General features: G+C 47.6%; 1 protein-coding gene across 2 annotated transcripts in view; it reads left to right on the plus strand.

The window, feature by feature from the left end:
* The window catches only part of COL5A1 (collagen type V alpha 1 chain), a 319312-nt gene that overhangs the window by 222038 nt on the left and 72404 nt on the right, over nucleotides 1-24870 (plus strand). For both annotated transcript variants that reach the window (XM_075905279.1, XM_075905278.1), the window contains exons 28-32: nucleotides 8292-8336; nucleotides 9758-9811; nucleotides 12344-12451; nucleotides 13878-13931; nucleotides 16801-16854. In XM_075905279.1, the coding sequence (XP_075761394.1) occupies nucleotides 8292-8336; nucleotides 9758-9811; nucleotides 12344-12451; nucleotides 13878-13931; nucleotides 16801-16854 (315 nt within the window). The remainder of the gene's footprint in view (nucleotides 1-8291; nucleotides 8337-9757; nucleotides 9812-12343; nucleotides 12452-13877; nucleotides 13932-16800; nucleotides 16855-24870) is intronic.

Below are 24870 nucleotides of genomic sequence, written 5' to 3' on the forward strand. Positions count from 1 at the left end.
AATAGGGTGCAGGAGTGAATTAGCGGTGTAGAGTCTGGGCAGGAGAAGAGTTGCATGAGGGGGCAAAGGATGGGGTGCCTAACCGGTGCAGGTGGTGGGGGGGGTGCAGGTGGCACTGTACGGCTCTGCGTGTTTCAGGGACACACTTTCTGTAGACACTACCCCTACTGCTCCTATTGGCAGTGATTTTCAGCCAATGGGAGTATCAGTAGACAATGCCTGTAGAGAGTGCTTCCCTATAGAGTGCAGAGCTGCTTCCTACCCCCTGCCAGATGCAGCCCATAGCTTGCCTTGTTCTGGCCTGGGAGGCTCAGGGTCCCCCCCCCCCACACACACACACACCCACACACATCAGGGAGCCAGCACTGGAGCTCCCCAGGAGTGTGGGGGGAGCCCTGACCTGGCCAAGGGGCCATAGGCTCTCCACCTCTGGTCTGAAGGATACCTATCAGCATTACTACGAAATATGGATTGATACCATTGGTGAAAGTAACTTACAGGTACTGTCCTATTGGAATATTGGTATAGAAGGGTACAGCTTGCTCAGGAAGGAGAAGCAGGGGGAAAAGAGAGGAGGTTTTGCCTTGTATTATTAAAAATGTATACACTTGGAGAGTATGTCTACACTAGCCCCCTAGTTTGAACTAAGGTGGCTAATGTAGTCATTCGAACTTGCAAATGAAGCCCGGGTGGGTGCCATTTTTAAATCCCCTTAGTTTGATCTGACTGCCGCGGCTACACGCAGGAGGAGTAACAGTTAATCCGAACTAAGGACTTAGTTCGGATTAACTTCTGACTGCCATGTGTAGCCGCGGGCAGTCAATTCGAACTAAGGGGATTTAAAAATGGTGCCTGCCCGGGAAAATGCAAATGAAGCCCGGGATATTTAAATCCTGGGCTCAATTTGTAAGTTCGAATGCCTACATTAGCCACCCTAGTTCATACTAGGGGGCTAGTGTAGACATACCTGGACTGAGGTTGAGATGGACATAGGAGGCAGACTTGTTGAGAGTCTCTAGGTTAGGCTAAAAGGGATAAAACACAAGGGTGATGTCATGCTAGGGGGCTACTACAGACCACCTACTCACGCAGAAGAGGTGGATGAGGCATTTTTAAAAGAACTAACAAAATCATCCAAAGCGCAGGGTTTGGTGGTGATTGGGGACTTCTGCTATCTCGACATACGTTGGGAAACTAACACAGCAGGGCACAGATTATCCCAATAAGTTCTTGGACTGCATTGGAGCCAGTTTTTTATTTCAGAAGGTTGAGAGAGCTACCTGAGTGTGGGGGGCTCAAGGCAGAGGGCTGGAGATGTGGCAGGGATGTGTATGAGTCAGGGTTGGAGTGTATGAGAGGCCCAGAGCAGAGGGTACAGGATGAAGGCAAGGGACTGGGTGTGTGTGTGGGGGGAGGAGGCACAGGGCAGAGGGCTGGAGGTGTATGTGAGGGGCTAAGGGCAGGGTGCTGGGGATATGTGGAGTGGGGTGCAGGAGGGGTGTAGGCAGGGGTTTGGGGGGGGTGTAGAGTGGAGTGCGGGATGGGAGGCTCGGGGCTGAGGAAATCCCGGTTGAGGGACCCTGTCCTGTGCTGCTCCTATTCCCAGCCAAATGGGAACTGTGTGGACAGCACTATTTGGCATGGCAAGGGAGCTAAGGGTGGGTGGGATGCTGCAGCATCCTGGCCCAGTCGAGGTTCTCCAGCCAGCCCTGCCCTCCTGGGACTGTCCAACCAGCCCTGAAGAAAAGGGTCCCAGATGCTGGCCCTGTGAACCCTGGACTTTCCTGCTGACTTGATGTGCCTGGGTCCTTGCTGCCTGCCTCACATGCCTGGGACTTTCCTTCCTGAGCCCATGTACCTGGGTCCTTGCTGCCAGCCCTGTGCTCCTGGGGCTTTTCTACCTGCCCCACATGCCCAGGGCTTTCCAGGTGGCCCCGCACGCCAGGGTCCCAGCTGCCGGCCTCAACTTTGGGTGAGGGAGGGTGGAAGAGGACTGGATTTAGGCCCCACCGCCAGCCGGCCAATTTGGTGCACAACACTGGGGTACAGCTTACTTTCACCCCTGGTGATGCCCACGGCAGATCTGTTACCTAGATGTGAGCCTAGAAGAAACAGATGTTTTACTGGGGAGTCTAGCAGAACCACCGAAGCACTAGTGTTCAGTCATACTTATCATTTGATCAATTCCTTTGGCCTGACGTATCACCTCAGGCCCGTGGAAATCTAACTGCTGTTTTCTAGAAGAGCTTCAGATGGATTTTTAGTCCCTCTGAACAGGGCACAGTTCCATCACCACAACTTGCAACGGCAAAACAAAACAAATCTCATCCTGGACGTGAAGGTCTGAACAAGCAGTGACCGTTCAGTGAAACCAAGCAAGCCAATTTTAAAACACAACACAATGTGTCTGTGCCCCAAGAGCACACTGAAACCATGTGATTTGAAGCTGAGATTTCTCTGCAGTGTTATTTAAACTCCCATCCCATGTTCTTTCACTGAATTGAATTGCAACTCTTCAGCTTGCTCCTGGTTTCTGCGATATGCATGCATTGATAAGACGCTGGTGGGTATTTTCTGCCCCATGCCAGTCTGACTCTTGCGTCCTGCATCAAAATCTGTTAACTCTGCCGCTGATCTATACATTGCTTCCCCCCTCATGTGAAACTGCAGGGGTTCATGCTCGTGGATATAAATACTGGATGAGAGGCGAAAGATGAAGTGAAAAATGATTCACGCCCTCCGTACATTTTTCCAGCAGCACAAAGCCACTCGCTCTTCCATTTCCAAAAATGTAACTAGATTTATTTAACCAAAGCATGTTTTCGTCTCATGTCTTTCAGCCCAGCAGATTGAGGCTTAGTGGTCCATTAAGGAATGATTTTCTATTATGCTTACTGCTAAAGTGGAACTGTTTCTCATTATGCTGATACAGAGAAAGTGTGTCGTCTGCACAAATCTTAGTGTTTACCAAAAAATGTTTCGGCTTCCTCAGTCAGCGTGCTATTAATTGAATAAGGCTTCAGTTCTCAGAATCAGAGAACAGGGCCTCTCTTGAGACATGCCATCATAAATAATTAGATCTTGTCCACCTGGATCGGAATTCTCTCCTGCTGTATGAATTCACTGCACTTGAATTCAGTTGTGTTTTTTTGCATGCAGGGTGGGCTGGGGGAGGACATTAAATATATCTGTGGCAAAATTAAAATCACGATTAAGGAACTCTTGTTGTGGATATGAGCGTTCCATTGCACAGTACACCTGTGAGATGTGTGTTCCCTGTGGTGGAATCCCAGCCTGCTTTTCCTGAGGGAAAATCCGTGTGCCAGAAGCTTCTGACGCTTTACCTAAGCAAGGCAGGAAATAGGAAAGGGCTTGCCTATCATTCAGTGCTTTGAATGATAGGCAAAGGGAGTTGGTTGGCCAGTCTCAGGTGATGGTCACACCTTTAACACCAAAAACCACAAGGAGTCCAGAGGCACTTTAAAGACTAACACATTTTTTAGCGCATTAGGGCATGAGCTGTCATGAGATACAACTCACTTCCTCAGATGCAGAGAAAATAAAAGAAAAAAAAGGAATGGGTACAGAGATGCAAGTGTGACATCAGTGCTATGTGGATGTGGCTCATCCCCAACAGTGATGAGGAGGTGAGGGGACCGGAAGAGGAAAGTACCTATTGTAATGTGAGGACCACATGGAGTTACCACTGCTACCCCTCTGGAATCTTTAACACCCTCCCCTGCTATCAGCAGCAAGCACTAAGGGACACAGATTTAAGGCACCTTCCTGCCCTTCAGTCCTTAAACGTTCCGCCTTGCCCTTCCAGCCAGTCCCTGGTATCCGGCTTTCCCCTTTCCGGGTGAGCCCTGTGCTCTCAAGGGTAGAATTTGTCTCACAAAGTTCTCAGAACTCAGAGTAGATCATGCAGTCTCCAAGCCGCAAGAAACCACAGCAGCCAACTGAGAATGAGATCTCAAAATCCATTAGTATTGACTGTCTTACTATATTGATACTCTCCAGTCTCTCGACAGACACACACAGCATGATCAATCCCCTGCAGCTCAGTGAGTATGCTGGACCAAAGGTGAAATCACAGCAATGATTTACAGCTGTGTATGGGCAGGCTTTCAGACTTCATTATGGTCCGGAGCATCTCCTCCTATGTCCTTAGGCTATCATGCGTGAGCAGCCAGACAGGGATGTGTGAAGCAGTTGGACCGGCTAGACCTAGGTGTAATGCATGCAGTCACTGTGTAAATTTCCTGTACACACTGCTACACAGGTTGAATCTCTCTAGTCCAGCACCTTGGGACCCGACTGGAGGGTCAAGAGAATTTGCCTAATCATGGGAGGCCAATATTGTGTATCAACATGACCTATACTTCCACTGCTTACTGGACTCTTAGGGGGCCAATTAGAGCTAAATAACAGCACAGAACACTGAGAGCCAGGACTGGTGGCTGGAAACAAACTTTATGGGACTGTGGGAAACTTGGCCACACGCATGATAAGTGAACATCTGGCCAACTAAAATCATGCCAGAGCACAGATGTTGCCGACGAAGAGAGCGCCGGCCTACAGAGGGTCAACTTGTAACATTTTATGCTTTTGCCCCATGCCATGACCACGCACACCTAAACTAATCTGGTATGTACTTAAATAATCTATTACAAATGAAGGGAAAAATTCCAACCTCGGATGCATGTGCAGGACAGCAAAAGGAAAGGGGGAAGGGTGTGCGCAGCCACAGCGGAGCTCTACAATGAGGTTGTCATACAAACCAAAAAACGGCACAGGCTACATTCTTGGTTCATGCTGGGCTCTGTGGTGCCCTGTATGTAGTGCGCAGGATCCCATGCTTACCACAGGCATGTGTGTGTAGGAGGGACAAGTAAAGGATGTGCTTGAAACCCCCTCAATGAGACACTGGGATTGGAAGCTCTTTTGTGTTTTCACCATCTCTTTTGTTTTCTGTAGCGTACCTAGCACAATGGGACCCTGGTTCATAACCAGGGCTTTTAGTTGCCACAGTCAAGCAGGTAGTTAGCAATAATACATCATGTTCCTGAGATGCATATTCTTTGGACTCACTACTCATTCTTTCCCTTTTCATTCTCTTCAGTGCCCTAGCGTGGATTGATTCAAATATCCATGCATAAATAAATCCAAAAAGTTGGCATGGGTAGAAATCCTACTTCAAGACAGTATCAGAGGGGTAGCCGTGTTAGCCTGAATCTGCAAAAGCGGCAAGGAATCCTGTGGCACCTTAGGGTATGTCTACACTACCACCCTAGTTCGAACTAGGGTGGTAATGTAGTCAACCGGAGTTGCAAATGAAGCCCAGGATTTGAATTTCTCGGGCTTCATTTGCATGTTGTCGGGCGCCGCCATTTTTAAATGTCCGCTAGTTTGGACTCCGTGCCAAACTTCATTTGCAACTCCGGTTGACTACATTACCACCCTAGTTCGAACTAGGGTGGTAGTGTAGACATACCCTTTGGTATGTTCCACGAGGCGTACAGCTAGTTCGAATAGGAAGCCTAATCCGAACTACCTAGTTCGTGCAGCGTGTAGCCGCGGGGCACGGAGTCCGAACTAGCGGACATTTAAATATGGCGGTGCCCGGCAACATGCAAATGAAGCCCGGGAAATTCAAATCCCGGGCTTCATTTGAAACTCCATATGACTACATTACCCCCCCTAGTTCGAACTAGGGGGATAGTGTAGACATACCCTTAGAGACTAACTGAAGTGTAAGAGCATAAGCTTTCATGGGCAAAGACCACATGCATCTGACGAAATGGGTCTTTGCCCACGAAAGCTTATGCTCCTACACTTCAGTTAGTCTCTAAGGTGCCACAGGACTCCTCACCGCTACTTCAAGACAGAAACTAACTTCTCAAAGGCTTGGTCTTCACTAAAGCAGAAGGTCGAAGCAAGATAAGTAGCTCCAGCTACATAAATTACGTAGCAGGAGTTGACATATCTTACATGCGTTTCCACACCGTCCACAGAGTGGGAGGCTGATGGGAGCAAACACCCCGTCGGCTTCCCTCACTCCGTGTGAGAAGCAGGAGTAATGGTGCCAACAGAGGTGCCCTCTGAGTTCAATTTAGCATGTCTTTACTAGACCAGCTAAATCGAACTCCGGAAGATCGACTATGGCAGTGTCGATCTTCCACATAGTGTCAATATGCCCTAAGTGATAGAGGTTAGGAAAATAAAATTTCCCCAGGCGCAGGTTATTCCTTAACTGCCTATTTCAGGGTTTCCTTCATCTGCTTGTGAACCAGTTGGTACCAGCCACTGTTGGGCACATGATGCAGTCTCAGGGGGGATGCGGTGTTAGTCTGTATCTGCAAAAATAATGGGGAGTCCAGTGGCACCTTACAGACGAACAGTTTTATTAGGGCACAAACTTTCGTGGGTAAAACCCACTTCATCAGATGAATTGGCATGGGCAGCCAGTCCACAGCTCCGGTCCAGCATGACAGCACTCTGTTCTCCAGTTTTCCTAGGCATTCTTCCTAGATTGTAGCCCCTCTCCCAGACAATCAGTCATCTCATTCTATAGTTCTGTTCCCCTTACCTCTACTTATTCAGTACAGGACCACTGGTTCAGAAAATGGGGTTGTGGACCTGCATTAATGTAATTGGTAACGGCGGTGATGCATTAATAATAGGCAGGCACTCCAAGGCTTCATGGTTTCACCTTCTGGTTTTAACTTTATATTTGCTGCATGTTTTCATTTCCAATCTCTAATGTCCCCCCCCACATACTTTCCCGACTCTGAGTCATGGATCTTGGTGTCAGCAGCTTTTCGATTAGACTTAATGGCTTAGGTACTGAGTACAGGATAATAGAAAACAAGGAGACAAGTCAACTGCAGGGAAAGGAGAGTCGTGCTAGATAATACTTGACAGTGTCTCTTGAATCCTGAGACTAGTAATATCTTTGGGAAAATTACACCTTCTTTGTGCTGTCCATTTAGTGCCAAGGGTCTCAGTTATTGGGAGCTGATTAAGTAGCAGAGAGCTTCCGAGTGTCCATTCAATGTCATTTCACACTGAGACAATCATAGGTTATGCCCATTATGCTGCTTTAGATCCTAGCTGTGCTAAAGATTTATCCTGGTTTCTAAGCCGGCTGGGCGGTGGAGGGAGGACGGCTGTGCTGAGTTTATTAGACAGGGAGCATAATGTGTTTCTGCCACAAGAGGGCACTTGGCAAACTGAGTCTTCGTGGAGAGCCAGCCAGCCAGCCAGTGTTCGCTCCTCATCATGCCTTTCTCCGAAATCATGGCCATAATAAACGGCACGAATGTCAAGCATGAAGGAGAAGAGCGCTGATCTAGATACAGGTGAAGAGGTGGTTTTAAAATGGTGCCGAACGTTTTCATTTGACTGTGGTGGGGTGATGTCTGTCCAGACCTATTGGAGGATGCGGAGGAGACCACGCTTTCCAGTGTGGGTAGACAGATGTGTGAATAGGCTAATAATAGTAGAGTTCAGGGCTTCAAGGTGGCCTAGGCTAGCCACCCGAGTATGCTGGGAAGGTCTGCATGCAGGCAATTAGCCCAAGCTCCTGCCTGTACTAATCCCACTAATTTTAGTGCACTAGGTTGAGCGGAACTAATGTGTGTCTACCCCTGTTCCTAAGCACATATCCAGCTGCAGTGTAGAGATTCCTTTGGGTGAAATTCACCCCTACCGTTAATGCACAATGGAGGTGAATGTCACCCCCCCAAAAAAGGATCAGGAAATCTGCAGACTTTTTGGGTGAATGCTACAGCGTCATAAAGGAAGAAGTTGTTAATGCATGTTCAGCATATTTCAAATGAATTTACTTCAGCAGTGTCTGTAACCCGTTTGAGCTTAGCGAATATCTTGATTTTGGTGAAAAGTGCCTATTTTGAAGTGATTATTTTGGGAAATCTTTTCAGACATTAAGCTTCCCATCATGAATGTTCTCCCCGGAAACTTGATTCCAACACTTACACTCATCCGATTTAGGAATGGAGACATAGCACGTGTCCCATCTGTGCAATCCAATCCACTCCAGTGTTGAGTAGCAAGGATTTACAAATGAGCTGCAGGCTGAAAATCATTCAGCAAATAAGTTTAAACCACCAACACATTTAGGACAATCACAATCTGCATAAGGGCAATTTGCTGATCGAATGAGGCAAAATTCACTGTCGTGAATGATTCCCCCAGCTCTGGCTATATGCATACTTTGCCTTTGCAGGTGTAACATTCTAATGTGCTTCTGTTTTTCCCCCCTCCCCAAGGGAGCAGACGGTGTTCGTGGCCTAAAGGGCACTAAAGGTGAAAAGGTAAGTTACCCCCATGCCTGTGTGTGCAGTTTTGCAGACCTGCATTGCCAGGGTTGGATCCAATGTTCCCTCTAATGTTTTCCATCCATGTGTGGAATAAATGTTATGTGCACTGAGCCATGTGCAGATGTGCACCACTAATAGAAACACATGTTGCCAGCTGTGGGCACTCTGCCAGTCAGCTGGGCGGCACCTGAATTTCTCCTGGGCAGCTGCCCAAGCTCTCATCTTATAGCCTTTGCCCAGGAGCGGACTTCTGGTTTTGTTGTTAGCCAGCGGAAATTCCACTGGTGTAAATGGAATTCGTTGTGACTTCTGTCTGGGGAACAGAGATCAGAATCCAGCCCAGGGAAGACAGTGTGTGGAATACACTGCCTAGATCAGTCATTGGAGCAGCTTGTACAATCTGTGGAATGAAGGAAATTGACAAAGTAGAATGTACGTAGAAAAAATGTGGATTCTATTTCAGGGATATATCTGTGGTCTCCCAAAGCAATATCAGGAAATGCAGAATCGCTGTGCTGTTCCAGTCCTAAATATCCCCACTTTCTTTTCTCATATCTGATAGTCCAGCAGCAGCAGCAGGGCTAGCAATTAGAGGCAAGGCGGTAGCCACAGGGGACCTTCCACAACCCGGAGTTATTTTTTGGTTACCGTGTCTGTGTTTTTGTCGGTCCTGGTGTTGCTCTAGGAGTTGATACAGTATCGATTTGAGTTCTGCAGTTAAACCTTCTTGGCTGGAAGAAATATTACGGCTGTCCTTGAGATTTCTTGGCAGGATGGTGTAAAATAAACCGTTATTCTTTAAAATACTTTCTTGCCAGTATTGATCTCTACTGGGAGCCAAAGTGTGGTTTGTTGGAGAACATGCCTTTGTAATTCCAGTGGGATTACAGTTGTCTGTTGATATGATTGCTCCCGGAGGTAGTAACCTGAGCACTTACAGCTTGGCTGTGTTATCTGGACATGTTGTCCTCACCGTGGATCTTTCTTACATTTTCGATTGAGTGCACTGAAGACCTCTGGAGCCCTCTAGCCGGGCACAGGTGTATACAGTGGGCGTGAGGACTAGTGAGCCCATCTTGCCCTCCCACAGTTCTGGCGATGCTCTGATTCAATGGAAATACACGAGCATTGTGCCCCCCGGTTCAGAGTTTCACCAAGGCTGCCTTCATGCTGCCATGGAGGGAAGTGAGACGCGGTGACATGGTGGGTGAGGGAAGGGGTGTTTCCAGCACTGGAAGAGTGATAGAAAGCTGTGGAAGGATTCACAAATTGACAGCTCTGCTCCAGCTGGTGAATTGGGGGGGGGGGGAAGGGGGTAAAATCAATTATTTCCCTCGCTCAGAACCCAGCTTAGCACTTTGCATATTGGGCTTGTGTCAGGACAATCATCTGTGTTTTCTCTGCCTCTCGAACAGGGTGAAGATGGCTTCCCTGGCTTCAAAGGTGACATGGGCATCAAGGGAGACCGGGTGAGTACTTGCTGCTCTGGTGTGCCGGATGAATCTTCCTCCAGGAGAAAGTGGGTAGATTTGGAATGGGGGCTTCCACGCTGGCTCTGGCTGAAATCAGCCTCCGGTAGTGAGGATGGTTCTTGAGAGAGATGAGCATTCAGCATAATGAAGAGAAGCGCTCAGCATAGTAATAGGAGGCAGGGCTTTGGAAGCCCTTCATGAACACTAAGTGACTGGACGGTTGTGCAGCCATGAAATACAGGCCTCTCTGGGGATGGAACCCAGCGGCCGTTTTATTGCAGCTGAAAATGAGAGCGAGGAGGTTTTTCTTGTTGGTGTTTTCCTGTTAAGTACCCGGGATATAGAGATTCTGCCCCAGGGTGGAATACGTCACCGGTGTCCTGAGAAGGGGTGTCCTGCAGGCAGCAAACTGCTTGCAGCATCTTCGTAACCTTTCCTCCTGCGTCCCTTCGTGAGATCCGCTCAGCGAAGAGCAGAAAGTTGGCTTGGCTCGAGATGAGACTGTTACACCCTCTACAGTCAGCGGCTGGACAGGGATCCCTGGTGCCTCAGACTTGCTGGAATCAAGGGGGCTATAACATTCTAAATTCTTGATTCCCATCTCAGAAGTAAAATTAAAGTTAGTAGTAACATAGAGCCCAAGCTGGCAGCCCCAATGCCTGAGAATCCTGCCGGATCAGATAGTTATATCCAGTCTCTCTCCTCTCCCCCCCTCCCCACACACTTATGTTACATCTCAGTGCTTTGCTAAGCTGGTTTTGATTCCATAGCGTTGGAACAAAGGCTGAAGTCACCAGGCATTCATTCCAGTGGAAGTCAGAACGGGGCAATGAAAACCACCCGGGGCCTAGTTTCATATTAGGCACGTATCTTTAGCAGCAGGGCACATTGCCTGGCATCAAAAGCGTTTAGGATCAGCAGCCCAAACCAACGCAAAGATTCAGGCAGCAGCTGCTTCGCGCCCTTATGCAGGAATCTGCCAGCGAGGAAATCATTCTGTTCGCGTGCCACCCTCACCGTGCCACAGCCGGTGTCTGGACGGAGCCATTCTTGCCATGCCCTTCGGAACAATACTGCACATCTTAGCTTCGTGTTTCCTCAATAGGTTTTAGGCACTGGGTGAGAACGCACACGGGAGTGAGATCAGGGCCTGCTGGAGGGAAAATGGTGCCCTGGGCGAATTTTGGTGCCCCTGGTCCTTGTGGGCATAACACCACCCATTTCCCCTGCACCCAGGGGCTCCCCAACCCCTGCACCCCCATCCTGTGCTCTCTACCATTGTGCTGCCTTTTCCTCCAACCCTCTTCACAATGCCCCCTTCATCCCAACCCTTTGCACTTTCCTTCCCCTTGTGCCCCCAACCCCAGCCCTGCACTTCCAGCATATCCTGCCTAGTATCCTCTACCTGCTTCACCCAGCAGCACCCATGCCCAGTTGCCCTTCACCGGAGGGTGCCCAGGACATGGGCCCAGTTTGCCCGGTCCTAAAGCCAGCCCTGAGTGAGACAGGCAACAGAACTTTGTGACGTATTTAAAAGAAAAACTCGTGCTTCGTTTGGTGACTTGTGAAAATGCAAAGCAACTCCTCCATCGCTCCTGGTGTTTATGATGAGCACGGAGCCACATCGTGAGCCGCATTCTGTGCATCATCTCAGCATCACCCTGGGTTAATGCCGTAAAGCTCCTTCAGACCCACCTTCCTTCTTTTTGAGGATGAAATTCACCTGGCAGCAGACCACGCTTAAGGTCTGCATGAGCCACTTTCACCTCACACAGTCCCTCCCGCTTGCGAGCAAGGTCCCTTATTTGCTTATTCCGATACATACCATGCTGCTTGCAGATGAGTGCTACCTGAGAATTTTGCAGACAAATAGGAAGCTATTATCTGAGTTACTCGCAAGCAAAATAATCCGACTGCGTGTTTCCACTGTGAAAACTTCGATTGTAACTGTATCAGGGGACAATGACGTCTCTGTTTAGTGGTTGGAGGACAATGGTGATCAGAAGTGCTCATTCTAATAGCCAAGCCAGTTCCATAGCCTGACTTTTGCAGCCATTTCCAGACGGAGACTTTCATGCCAGTCTTCTGCAGCTTCTTTTCAGATTGGCCCTAAATTGCAACACCTCCCTGGGGCTGCCTGCATAGAAACCCTGAGGTTGGTGATCAGGAAGTGGAAATAAAGGTTCTTAGAAGGCAGAGTTAATGAAAGCTATTTCAGTGGAGGGGAGCTGGAGTTAGAGAGAATAATTGGAGTGCAGGGAAAGACTTCTGTGATGGGAAATAATAGCCGGGCGATGTGAGTGAAGAAAGCACGTCTGGTTTAACAACACTCTGTAATTTACTGCACAACAGTCAGGTCGGAGCGGTGACCAAGTAAAGATTTTACTTCTTCACGAGTTGTTTTAGTGACACCAGGATGAACCGGACCATAGCTGTGTGTACATTACAGCCAGCGTCTGGGGATTTGCCCTGACGCACAAGACTGCATGAGCTGCCATCTTCATCGTCACTTCCTTTTTTGATCAACAGGGTGAAATTGGTCCTCCCGGCCCACGGGGTGAGGATGGGCCCGAAGGCCCTAAAGGTCGTGGAGGTCCAAATGGAGATCCAGGTCCTCTTGGCCCTTCTGGGGAAAAGGTAACCATGCTAAAACAGGAGTTCAGTGCCCAGTCAAAGCCAACTAGAAAGGCCAGGACCGGCCCTGTTTTACAGGGGGCTGCACCAACCTGTTTCCCCAGGATAATCTCTGGTCTACAGAGGGAGGGTTGATGATGGAGGAGTCTGGAGATTGAGACTTCTTTCAGAGATATAGGGAGTACAATGGGTTTTGGGGATGATCTGTGTTTTGTCTGAAGACATTGGGGTGTGGGGCTGTTTGATATCTCTGGTGTACACAGAAGCACTTGCCCCAGAGGCATATTCACATAGACCTATTTCATGGAACAGAAAGGGACCTTGAGAGGTCATCAAGTCCAGTCCCCTGCCCTCACAGCAGGACCAAGTACCATCCCTGACAAATTTGCCCCAGATGGTCCCCTCAGGCATTGAACTCACAACCCTGGGTTTAGCAGGCCAATGCTCAAACCACTGAGCATCCTCATGGGAGTTGCTGTGTTAGTCTGCATCTCTAAAAGCAATGAGGAGTCCTGTGGCTCTTTAGAGACTAACAGATTTAGAACAGGGCATACGCTTTTGTGGATTAAAACCCACTTTGTCTCATATCTAGGATCACACTGAGTACGTCTACATTGCAGGGCTTAACTCGAAATAAGCTACGCAAACTGAGCTACATCAATTGCGTGTTTATTTCGCAATTGGGAGCGTGTACACAGCACTTATTTCGAAAGGGAGCCCTCTTCCTCCGACTTTCCGTACTCCTTGTACGATGAGGGTTACAGGAGTCAGAGTAAGAAGTCCTCCAGCTTGACAGTATTTCGACATTATTTCGAAATAACTGCCGGCTGTATAGACGCGAACTAAGTTATTTCGAAATAATGTTGCTGTGTAGATGTACCCACTGAGGTAATTCCATACCATAAGAGTGGAGCTGGTCACAAGGTTCTGTCAAAAAAAAAAAAAAAAAGAGAGATTTTGTTGCAAACGAAACTTTTTATGAAAAAATGGTTTGAGAGGAGAATGTTGAGGTTTTTGATTGTAATTGTTCCCCCTGACTTGACAGTATTAAGAATTAGGGCAAGTTTTCTGTGTAAAATCAATTTGGGGGGTTTTGTTGAAATATTTTTCACACGGGAGAAAAAACCCGATCTCCTGAACTGCTTTGAGGGAGTGAAAGGAATCATCTCCTAACCACACTGCAGGCTTCTCCTAGTGGAGAAAGGGTTTGATGACAGTGCCACTGCTCTTAAATACCATCAGTGTCCCTGCATTCATAGGATCTCCTCTCAAGACTGACCTACTTTTAAGTTTGGTGTGTTTCCTTTTGCATAATGCATGATGCAAACCTTTATTGAATCTACATATACAATCAAGATTGCCATTGAAGATGGTGTAGTGAAACGGTCACAAAATAGGCCCTCAATTCTGTGTTTTAATTGCATTACAGGGAAAACTCGGCGTTCCAGGGCTCCCAGGTTATCCAGGAAGGCAAGGTCCAAAGGTAATTTTAAAAGTTTTATTGTTAAACGCATCTCCAGAAACGCGGCCGATATCATCAGTGAGAAGTTGTGGGAAATGGAAAGAACTCTGCTTTCATATCACTATCCGCCTGCGAGGCAAGATCTCTGCCTGTATGAAATCGGTCCAGCACCACTGATTCAACCAGCGGGGAATCTCTCCCAAGTTGTGGCTCCCGGTCTGCCGGAGGAAGCGGAGACCTGCCCTGAGCTCTCTAACCAGGAGGGCTCTGAGGACCTTGCAGAGGCTGAGGACTGTCCCCGCACCAAGGAGGAAATCCTTTTTACCCTGACGGAGGGGGCCGACAATAGTCTGGCTGACCTCGTCAGTCTGACCTCATCATACTGTAGGGTGTCAGCGTGTTGCGGGCCAGATCCCTGCTGACCCTAGGCAGCCAGGGATGCCACTGCTAGGGCCCTGGGCTGGGACGCGGTGGAATAGGGACAGGCCATGTCTCACCTATCAGCCCACATACCTGGTGGCAGTCTCCCCCTCTCTCTTGCCAGTGGCCCACTGCACTAGGGTCTGGGGCCTATGTAATCTGTGAACTGCGTTTACTTTGCTTCCCCACCCTGAACCAGGGCCTAGGGCCTTACTAACTGTGGGACTGTGTTTGCTTTGCTGCCCCATCCTGAGCCCAGGCATTGGCCTTACGAACTGGGGAACTGCTATTTGTTGGTCTTTGTTTCCCTGGCCCACTTTATACTCAGGGCCCGGGGTTTGAAGGGGACCCGTAGATATTTATTTACAGGCCTGAACATAGGTCTGGGACCCAGGACTAAGTCAGATGGCTTACAGTAATATACAGAGAAATATAAAAAAGTCATTATCTGTATGATATTTTAGTTTGTACAGGTTGAACCTCTCTAGTCCAGCACCTGACTGGTGCTGAACCAGAGAATTTGCTGAATCAAGGGAGGTCAATATTGTCTAGAAGCATGACCAACACTTCCACTGCTTACTGGGCTCTTAGAAGACATTGAGGGGTAAATTAGAGCTAAATAACAACACAGAACACTGAGAGCCAGGACTGGGGGCTGGAAACAAAGTTTGTAGGATTATGGGAAACTTGGTCAGACCCATAATAAGTGGCTATCTAGGTAACTAACATCATGCCGGACCACGGAGGCTGCCGGACCAGAGAGTGCCGGACTAGAGAGGTTTCAACCTGTACTGATTTTGCTAGTGCTTTTTATGTAGCCTGTTGTAAAACTAGGCAAACATTTATATGAGTTGATTCAGCCACTTGGAAGACCTTTGTGTATCGCCAGGGGTATGTATCCCCCTGCTTGAGAACCACTGATCCGAAGTATTTAACCAGTAGGAAATCATTAGAGGCTGTTCACATGAGTAAAATGAGAGGCCCCAAGCTGTACAGGCCTCATTCTCCATTACCTTGTGTAGTCAATGAAAGGGGTACCAAATGAGTGCAAACGAGATCCCTTTGCTCAGGTTAAATGGCCACATGAAGTACAAGGCAATGGAAAGGCAGGTCTTGCCATATATTTTTAACTCTTCATGCACAGCCTTCCCCAGAAAGTAGAGGACATTGGGGAGCATCTTGCAAATTATTGGAATTGTGGGAGAAATTTACAAACGTAAAATAAAAAGGGACAGGTCCTCACCTGATGTAAATAGTTCATGTAGCTTGAATGATGGATTGGGATATTACATTGGTCTCTGTTAATATAGGGGGTGAAGCATTTGGAACAGGACTGGAAAATGAAAAGACTGTGGGCCATCGCTCTGTAGGGCTCCGCAGGAACCCTTTGATATGTAGAAATCCACAAACTGCTCATGCACTTTTAGGTTAGTCATAATAATATAACTTAGCTCCCATATTATGCCATACATCTTCAAAGCTCTGAACTACGGTTAACTAATTAATTAAAGAGAATACCTAATAAGGCAAAGTTGCCTTGAAATTAAAATAAAAGAACCATTTGCAGAATTGCAGGCATCCGCTGAATCTCCTCTACACGCCCACCTTCATTTGCGCTGTCGTCAAATGTTCTTTTCAAAATTAAAACTGAGAATTCCTCATCATAGAATAAAAGCTGCAGCCTGGTTTTATCGTGCCCCGGAGGCTTTGGGAACTTGCGTTTTTGTTAACATTGTTTCCCTAAGAATCATATTTTATTATTCATGTTCGTTGCTTGAAAAACCAGGCTTGCTTGACACTGGAGACATAATTAACCACAAAAGATGGTTTCCTGTTTCTTTAATTTGCATTTTGTGTTTGTTGTGGGTTTTTGGTTTTGTTGGGGTGTTTTGGGTTTGTTTGTTTTTGTGTGCATTTTTTAGCAACACACATTCGGAAACCAACAGCAGCACCTACTCTCTATACAGTTGCATTGGAAAAGAAGAGAGGAGGGGTAACATTTTCCAGATGCTTGAGCATTGTTTGCAAAAGGAATGTAGGCAAGGGGGGGCAGATTTTTGTATGCACGGAGGCATCTCAAGATACACAGAGATGCCTAGTGATATTTTCAAAAGTGACTTGGATCTGTCACTGTCTCCAATAGTAGCTGCTCTACAGGCCTTTTAACCTGGAAGGATCAGGGGACATATGGTCTAATCCCAATGCAAACCGAGTTACTGATCATACAGGCCACAATCTGAACCCTGTTGAAAGCAGATCTCCAATTAACAGCAAAGGAATTTGGATCAGGGCATAGCGCAAGCCGAGAGGCACATGCATATCTGGCATAAATCCACTTAGCTCCATCGTAGTCGATGGGGCTACACCTGATTACACCAGCCGAAGAGCTAGCCCTCGTTCTGAAATAGTAGGTCAGACCAGTGCCAATTTGAGCTCATTGTACCTTCTTCTCTCCTTTATTTCCCTCTAGGGTTCAATCGGATTCCCAGGATTCCCAGGAGCCAACGGAGAGAAGGGTGGAAGGGTAAGAGCCATTTTGTCTGGCTGCTTGGCTGATTTTTCACAGTTGATTGTGAGAGAAACCCTGGAAGAAATTATCTTGAGCAACGATACTCTAGAGCAAAGAGCATGAGAAAACGCAGCTTCGGTGAATGGGCGAATATCGAAAGATTCATCTTTGTCAGCTCCGATGGCGCCACTGCATTGCCCAGCTTGGAGGTTTTCAGTGTGCGAAGAGAATCCCCTGACTCTTAGCCCTTTCATTCCATTTCCACACCAAGACAGTCTGCTTGGAAATGGACTGAGGCTACATATTAAGCACGATCATTCCTTACGAGGGATGCAATATCTCGTTTAATTGGTTAACCCGTTACGTCGATTGGTCAATATAATGTTTAATTGGTTAGCTGATTAAAGGGTGGGTAGGCAAATAGGCTGGAGCAATCCCTCTGCCATAGACCAGGACTTCTTCGGACACCTGGTGCAGCCCTCACCTGCGGCGCCCCCAGGCTGGGCCTGCCGCAGACAGGGGCTGCTCCAGCTGCCTGAAGTGCCCCTCTCCTGCAGCGGGACCTATGGGACTGGAGCAACCCCCTGCCCACAGTCAATGGGCAACTGCCTCAGGCCCCCACCAGTTAACCATTCCCATTCCTATTCCTTTCGGATTCACATGCATTGCCCCAGTCAAGTGCAGCCGTAGCCTTTTCTGTCTCCTACCGGGCGATCAAGTCCCCTTTGGTCCCAGTGGATTATAAATGTGAGCTGATAAGCTGGGCGAGATCGGTGCTGCTGTCGTTCCAGTCACGCCGGGGGAGTTGACTTCTGTGCTCCGTCAGTGGCGGGCTTGGGACACCCAGAATCTCCAGGCTCTCTGGGCGGAGATATCTGGCAAGCGAAAACTGGCCCTCCCGAAGGCACTCTGCAGAGTGCTGCAAGGGACGTTTGCAGCATGGGGCAAAGTGGAGCTCCTTTGCTAGATGGCTGCCGCACAGAGCAGCGAGGCCTTCCCTCAGGTGGCTGAGGCTGTGCCACGTTCCGCTGAGCACAAGGGTAAAGAGCAGCCCAGCCGCAGTCACCAGGTTTGTGGCAGCAGGGACACGGCTGAGTCGCGGGGAGTGGGCCAGCTTCAGGTGGGTTGTACACGGCATACTTAAGCCAGGCCTCTGCTGTCTTCCTCCCCACACTCCATGCTATGAGGTATTTCTACTTGCAACGCTCGCTCGATGGCAGCACTTGTAATATGTGTACGCAAGCAGGAGAATCACATCCCTCACTCGAGGCGGCGGGTATGCGAGGCAGGGGAAAGCGTTGCCTTCCCAAGCCTCCAGGCTGGCTCCACCCAGAGTCCATCCTCAGAACGCCTACTGTAAGCGTAGTGGGGTGGAGTGGTGCTGACCCCGAGCATCCACCTCCCTGTGCTCCAGGGCCGGGGAGGCTGGGGCCGTGCACAGGACAGAGGGGGCTTGGCTCCTGTGGGGGCAGGGCTGAGGACACGCCTCCCCCAGCCCTTCGCCTACCCATGCCCTCACTCATAATGTAGTCATAACCGAAGACATCTTTCCATTGCTGAGAAGATCCATTTTAAAGGTAAGTGTTAACAAGTCTGAAGCGCTCCCCTGGATTCTCTTCCTAGGATCTCCTGCCAGAAGCAGAGAGACCTGCCCGGGATATAGTGTCAAACTGAAAACCAGTTACCCTCTCTTCAGTCATTGGAAGCTGGCCTATCCCTGGCAAACCAGAGAACACACTCTTCTTTTTTCTGCTCAGTGTAAGGCCTTATCTACACTGGCATGTTTTGTCACCAAAAGCTGCCGTTTGGTGACAAAACAATGAGAGCATTTACACTACAGTGCAACGGTGGTCGGGAAAAACACCCAGTTTTGGCAACAAAACCTTCCACCCCTGAGAGGGACTTTTGTCTTTTCCCCTCCCTCTATTATCGACAAAGAACCAGTGTGGACTCTGCTATTTTTTGGTGGACGGAACTGGCTTCTGCAAGTACCCACAATGCCTGCCCTGATGGCTCTGTTCAGTATTTTGTGATCTCTGCTGCCCTGTTGGCATGTCCTCTACCCCTTTCAAAGCTCTGGGAAGTGTCTGACAGCTGAGAGAGCTGCTCTGCTTGGGGAACAAGCAAAGATCAAATCATTGGAGGGCTCTTGTTCTGTCCTGCTAGGAACACAGCGACAGGCAGGCTGCTGCTGAAGGGGGAAGGGCCGGAGAGGCAGCTGTGCTGTTTTGACATTCCTCAGAACAGAAAGCTCATAGAGCTTCAAGGGAATCCTAAGAAGCGCAGGGATCAGCTCTGCCTTTCCACAACACTGCCCTGTGGGACTCTCAGCCACGTGGCTTTACCCTGGCTGTCAACAGGGGAACTGTCGGTGTGGCCCTAAAATGTCGACAGTGAGCAGCAGAAAAACTGGTTTAACCAGTTTTCACATGTGGCGACTTACACTTTTGTCACTGAACCTTCCCAGTGTAGACATAGCCTAACAGTTGAAACCCGGTGAAGATTTCAAAATTGACTGTGGAAACATCAAGCTGCTAGAGTAGAGAAAGAATGTTGCATTCAGCTGTTGAGATAGATGGATTCCAATAACAGGGCAACTACCCATGCAAACAGCAGCTTGCCAGTTAAATGCTGAATATTTCTCCCTTGGGATATTCTAGTGAGGGTTGTTTTTTTTATCTGAATTCTTCCCACACAATCAGATGCTGCTCAGGGAAGAACTTTTTAATTAAGGGTAATGATTAGAGATGGATGAATCTGTTCTGATGCAGTATGGACCAAGGCATGCCTAACACTAGGCACAAAATCCCGAGATGAAAGGTTTTTTTAATGTATTTTTAACATTCCGGCATTTCTACACTTCCTGATTCCTATCTGGGAGCTATTGCTTATAGTTATCAATTATAGAACCGTTTTGTGCAAGGTGCAGTACAAATTACAGTCGTCTTTACATAAGTACAGCCAGACTGGCTGATACCAAAGGTCCATCTAGCCCAGTATCCTGTGTGCCGACAGTGGCCAGTACTAGATGCCCCAGAGGGAGGGAACAACAAGTAATCCTTATGTGATCCCTCTCCTGTCACCCATTTCCAGGCAATGGCAGACTTTTTCTTTGTAATAAGCAATGCCACATGGCATCTGTGACCCAAACAGAAATGGGAAGCACTAGAAAGTTGATCTGGGAGCCCATTTCTGAATCTGGTTATTCAGAAGATGTTCAATGATTCAGATTTGCTTCTGGAGCTCGGTCGATGATGCTGGCACGAATCTGGAGGAGCTGTAATAAAATCTTCCCCTTACTCCACAGTTACAATTCAGCAAATGAGTTCTCATGTAGGGTATGTCTACACTACCCCGCTAGTTCGAACTAGCGGGGGTAATGTAGTCATCCGCAGTTGCAAATGAAGCCCGGGATTTGAATTTCCCGGGCTTCATTTGCATGAAGCTGGACGGCGCCATTTTTAAATGCCGGCTAGTTCGAACCCCGTGCCGCGCGGCTAGACGCGGCACGGAGTAGCTAGTTCAGATTAGGCTTCTAATCCACGAGGAGTACAGCTAGTTCGGATTAGAAGCCTAATCCGAACTAGCTACTCCGTGCCGCGTCTAGTCGCGCGGCACGGGGTTCGAACTAGCCGGCATTTAAAAATGGCGCCAGCCGGCTTCATGCAAATGAAGCCCGGGAAATTCAAATCCCGGGCTTCATTTGCAACTGCGGATGACTACATTACCCCCGCTAGTTCGAACTAGCGGGGTAGTGTAGACATACCCTTAGACCCTTCCAATGAGAGTGTCTCACCTTCTAGCCTGGAGCTCCCAGATTTCTAAGCCTATAGGTGTAGGGAAAGAATATCCTGGCATGGCCAAGCTAACATCAAGGCGCTACTTCATGCCAAACAAGCTTGGCTTGGCTGATTCAGAGCACAACCAGGAAGTCGCTCTGTGCCGCAGATCTGTCACAGTCAAGAAGGGCAGAGGTAGGGGAGAGGGAACATTTGGGAAAGTGAGTCGCATCACTTTCCTTTTTATTCTCATTTAAATACAAATTACTTTGAACAGGAGTGCAGAGACTATAAATCACTTTGCACAGCATTAATATCCAGCCACCTAATTGTAGGGCTTTTTTTTTTTAATTCTTTTCTTCCACTGGGTAATTTTCATCTCCTGATTGCGAACTACAAATCTGCCTCCTTTTCCCTCCCACTCATCGTGGGACGGGAATGGGGGGCGTGAAGAAGGTAGCTCTCATGACAGGCGAGAAGTCAGGGTGGCCCTGTAATTATCAAGCTGCCTATGTGAAATGCAAAAAAGATCATCCCGGAGCCAGACTCTTCAGCTGGTGTAAGTTGATAGAGCCGCACTACAGTTGGGAGAAACCATGCCTGTTTGAAGCAGCTTAGGCTCTGGGCCATCTTTAGTTTTGTTTGCTAATTTTATTCCACCCGGAGTGACAAACAGAGTGCTGGGTTCACATGCCTTTTAATGTCACTTTTCATGCAACATGGACCTGGATGAAACAACATGGACTTGTTCTTCTTCACACAGCGTGTAGTCAACCTGTGGAACTCCTTGCCAGAAGAGGCTGTGAAGGCTAGGACTATAACAGAGTTTAAAGAGAAGCTAGATAATTTCATGGAGGTTATGTCCATAAAAAGCTATTAGCCAGGGGATAGAAAAGGTGTCCCTGGCCTCTGTTTGTCAGAGGCTGGAGATGGATGGCACGAGACAAATCGCTTGATCGTTGTCTTCGGTCCACCCCTCTGGGGCACCTGGTGCTGGCCACTGTCGGCAGACAGGTTACTGGGCTAGATGGACCTTTGGTCTAACCCAGTACCCCATTCTTATGTTCTTATGGATCAAGCAAGCCATGCAAATACCCCCTAGTGATCCCCGACACTCCCATAACACATTGGCTACGTCTAGACTGGCATGATTTTCCGCAAATGCTTTTAACGGAAAAGTTTTTCCATTAAAAGCATTTGCGGAAAAGAGCATCTAGATTGGCATGGATGCTTTTCCACAAAAGCACTTTTTGCGGAAAAGCGTCCGTGCCAATCTAGCCGCGGTTTTGCGCAAGAAAGCCCCAATCGCCATTTTCGCCATTGGGGCTTTTTTGCGCAAAACAGTTTTTAGCTGTCTACACTGGCCCTTTTGTGCAAAAGCATTTCCGGAAAAGGGCTTTTGCTCGAACAGGAGCGTGAAAGTATTTGCGCAAGAAGCCCTGATTTTGTACATTACAAAGTCAGTGCTCTTACACAAAATCAAGCGGCCGGTATAGACAGCTGGCAAGTTTTTGCACAAAAGTGGTTTCTTTTGCAGAAAAACTTGCCAGTCTAGACGCAGCCATTGGGTTTACACAAAGCACAAGGGGTTTTCTTCTTTCCAGTGCTCCAGAAATGTTATCCAGCCCCTCCTCCCGTTATTCCATTACTGTCCAATTGGATGAGCTCTTGCAAAAGGCAGGATGACGTGTCAAAGGAACTTCCGGTCCTTTAAATTGCTGCTGGAGCACTGCACCGCATACTCTGTGAGGTTCTGAGGGCTGGCTGCATCTGGCCCCACCCCTTCTACACGGCAAAGCACAATGAAAAAGCGATCTGCTTTTTCAAAAGATAGCATCCACATTAATTGGATACTATCTCACATTGCAGTTGTGATTACTGAGGACGGAGTGGCCACAAAGGCACCTGTGCTTTTTCCTGGAGGCCTCCTCTTCCACATCCACACACGCCTTTTTCCGGAAAAGCTTTTTCAGAAAAAGACTTCTTCCTCATAGAAAGAGGTTTACCGCTGTCAGAAAAATCCCTCCATGCTTTCGACTTTCTGTCGAAATAATGCTATAGCAGTGTGGACGTAAGTGTAGTTTTTTCTGGAAAAACGGCTGTTTTCCCGGAAAAACTCTGCAGTGTAGATATACCCTGAAAGGGGCAAGGAGGGAGTGAAAATGGAGATCCACGAAGGAAGATCTAAACTCTTCTGAGTCATTGCCCATGAAAAGGAACAAATTAATACACAGAACTGCCACCGGTTCACACAAAGATGGTGTTTTCTGCTCTGAAAAGTGATTCTTTCTCGGCGACATGGGGCAACTCCTTGTTTCTTGTCTCAGCAAGTCCAGACCTGATCTGTTCAATTTACACGTTTTTAAAAAAAGAGATGAATCTTATAGCTCAAACTCAGCCTGGCATGAGAAAGTTAAGCTGCCATCAACCCGGCCAACACTCAGATGTTGCTCTTGAAATTTTGCTGACAAATTTGATATTGACGCACAAAGCAGAAAAGAATCCAGCTCTCCCTTTCATGGCTGGTTGGTCTCACAAGGTGGGCAGCATTAAAAAATGTAGGATGAATCTGAAGAGACAAGGGGTGAATGCTGTATACAGGAAAGCCTGTGTGAGGCCTATGCTCACATAAGCCTGCAAAAAAGCATTTAAATGGAACTTACAATTTTTGTTGGTGCCATATTGGGATGAATTCTACCTCCTGGGAACAACTCGGTTAAGTCAGAAGATGATGGTTTTTACAAAGTCGCTGTTTTGGCTAGACCACCATTATTTGCTCTGCATTCAGTTTGTCATTTTAAGCCATCTTTACAAACTAGCAGCTTAATACAATTCAACCCCTTTTTGTGTGTGTGTTAGAAAGAGCAGAGCTCTGATTGACAAATCTGTTCTTTACAGGAAAGAGTCTAATGTATATCCAGAGCTGCCGGGTTCCTCAAAATTACAGCTGGATAAAATTGTGAAACACCAATGAAAATTTTCATCCACTTTTTCCCAAACCCCAAATACCTGAAAACATCTTCTCAGATGCTGGTGTTTTTTAATCAGTTTGCCTCAAAATAAATAGTTCCCAAGGAAAATGTTTGTTTATTAAAATATGGACAGGGCATGGAGTACATTAAATCAAATCTGAGAGCACTGCTCAAAGAAAGCATCTTGTTCAATTATACTCAATGTTCTCTGAGCTCAATGAGGATACTACAGCTGCCCTGAACCCCTGTGGTTCAAGAAAGAGCCCCAGTACCTGTGATGAGCGGATATCACTGTAAAGGACAGATTTCCTTTCCTATTAGGCTGTGGCATATGGGTGTAGCTTACGAGTAAATTGGAATAAATCCAAATGTGATTTGGATTTGTTTTCATGATTTTCTATTTATTTATTATTTGTAGTTACCTCTGGCAACTATCTATGGGTCGCAAATAATTTGAGTCACAGCTTTCTCCTGCCATTTCCATTGTGCAGTGACTGAATAAGGGTAGGTCTCCAGATAAGTGTAGATCGACACTGTGGAGATCGATCTCCTGGGTTTCGATTTAGCAGGTCTAGTATTGACCTGCTAAATCGACCGCTGATGGCGCCCCCATCGACCCCAGTACTCAACAGGGTTGTGAGGAAAAAAAGGAAATGGATGGGAGAAATTCTCCTGTCGACCTCCCACAGTGGGAACTCTGTAGAAAGTCAACGTAAGGTATGTCAAGTCCAGGTATTCTATTCTCATAGCTGGAGTTGCATATCTTGTCAACTTTCTCCGGTATTATAGACCTAACCTTCTCTCCCATGCTCATTATTTAAGCTACCCAAATAGCTTCTTGAGTCATTAAAAAAGGCACATAAAACATATAAGTACCAACAACAGTACCTTCTTACCTCCCTTCAGAATGCCAAATTCCAATGCTGTTGAAAACCTGCAGAGACATGAGATCTTCCAAGCCTTAGAGAGCTCTCCTAACTCTTTAACTATACAACAGTACCATGCAGGAAAGGACCTTTGGCTTATGAATTCCTTTAGCTCTAAAGCGTGTTAAATATATCGATCCTTTTGACAAGTGCAGCTAGCAGGCAGCATGCTCATTAGATGGTAGCTTCATCTAAGTTCTGTTTTTTTGGCAGATACGTTTCTTTTGAGCTGCAAGAAGAAGCAATGTTTCAGAGAGGTCCAGGTCAAACCCACTGAATAATGATGCACAATTGCACTCACTAATCAGTTTAGCAAACAGGGCCAAAGTCTGTCTGCACTAGGAAAGACCTTGA

This window comes from Pelodiscus sinensis, chromosome 22 (assembly GCF_049634645.1).
Source record: "Pelodiscus sinensis isolate JC-2024 chromosome 22, ASM4963464v1, whole genome shotgun sequence".
In the NCBI taxonomy this organism is placed as follows: Eukaryota; Metazoa; Chordata; order Testudines; family Trionychidae; genus Pelodiscus; species Pelodiscus sinensis.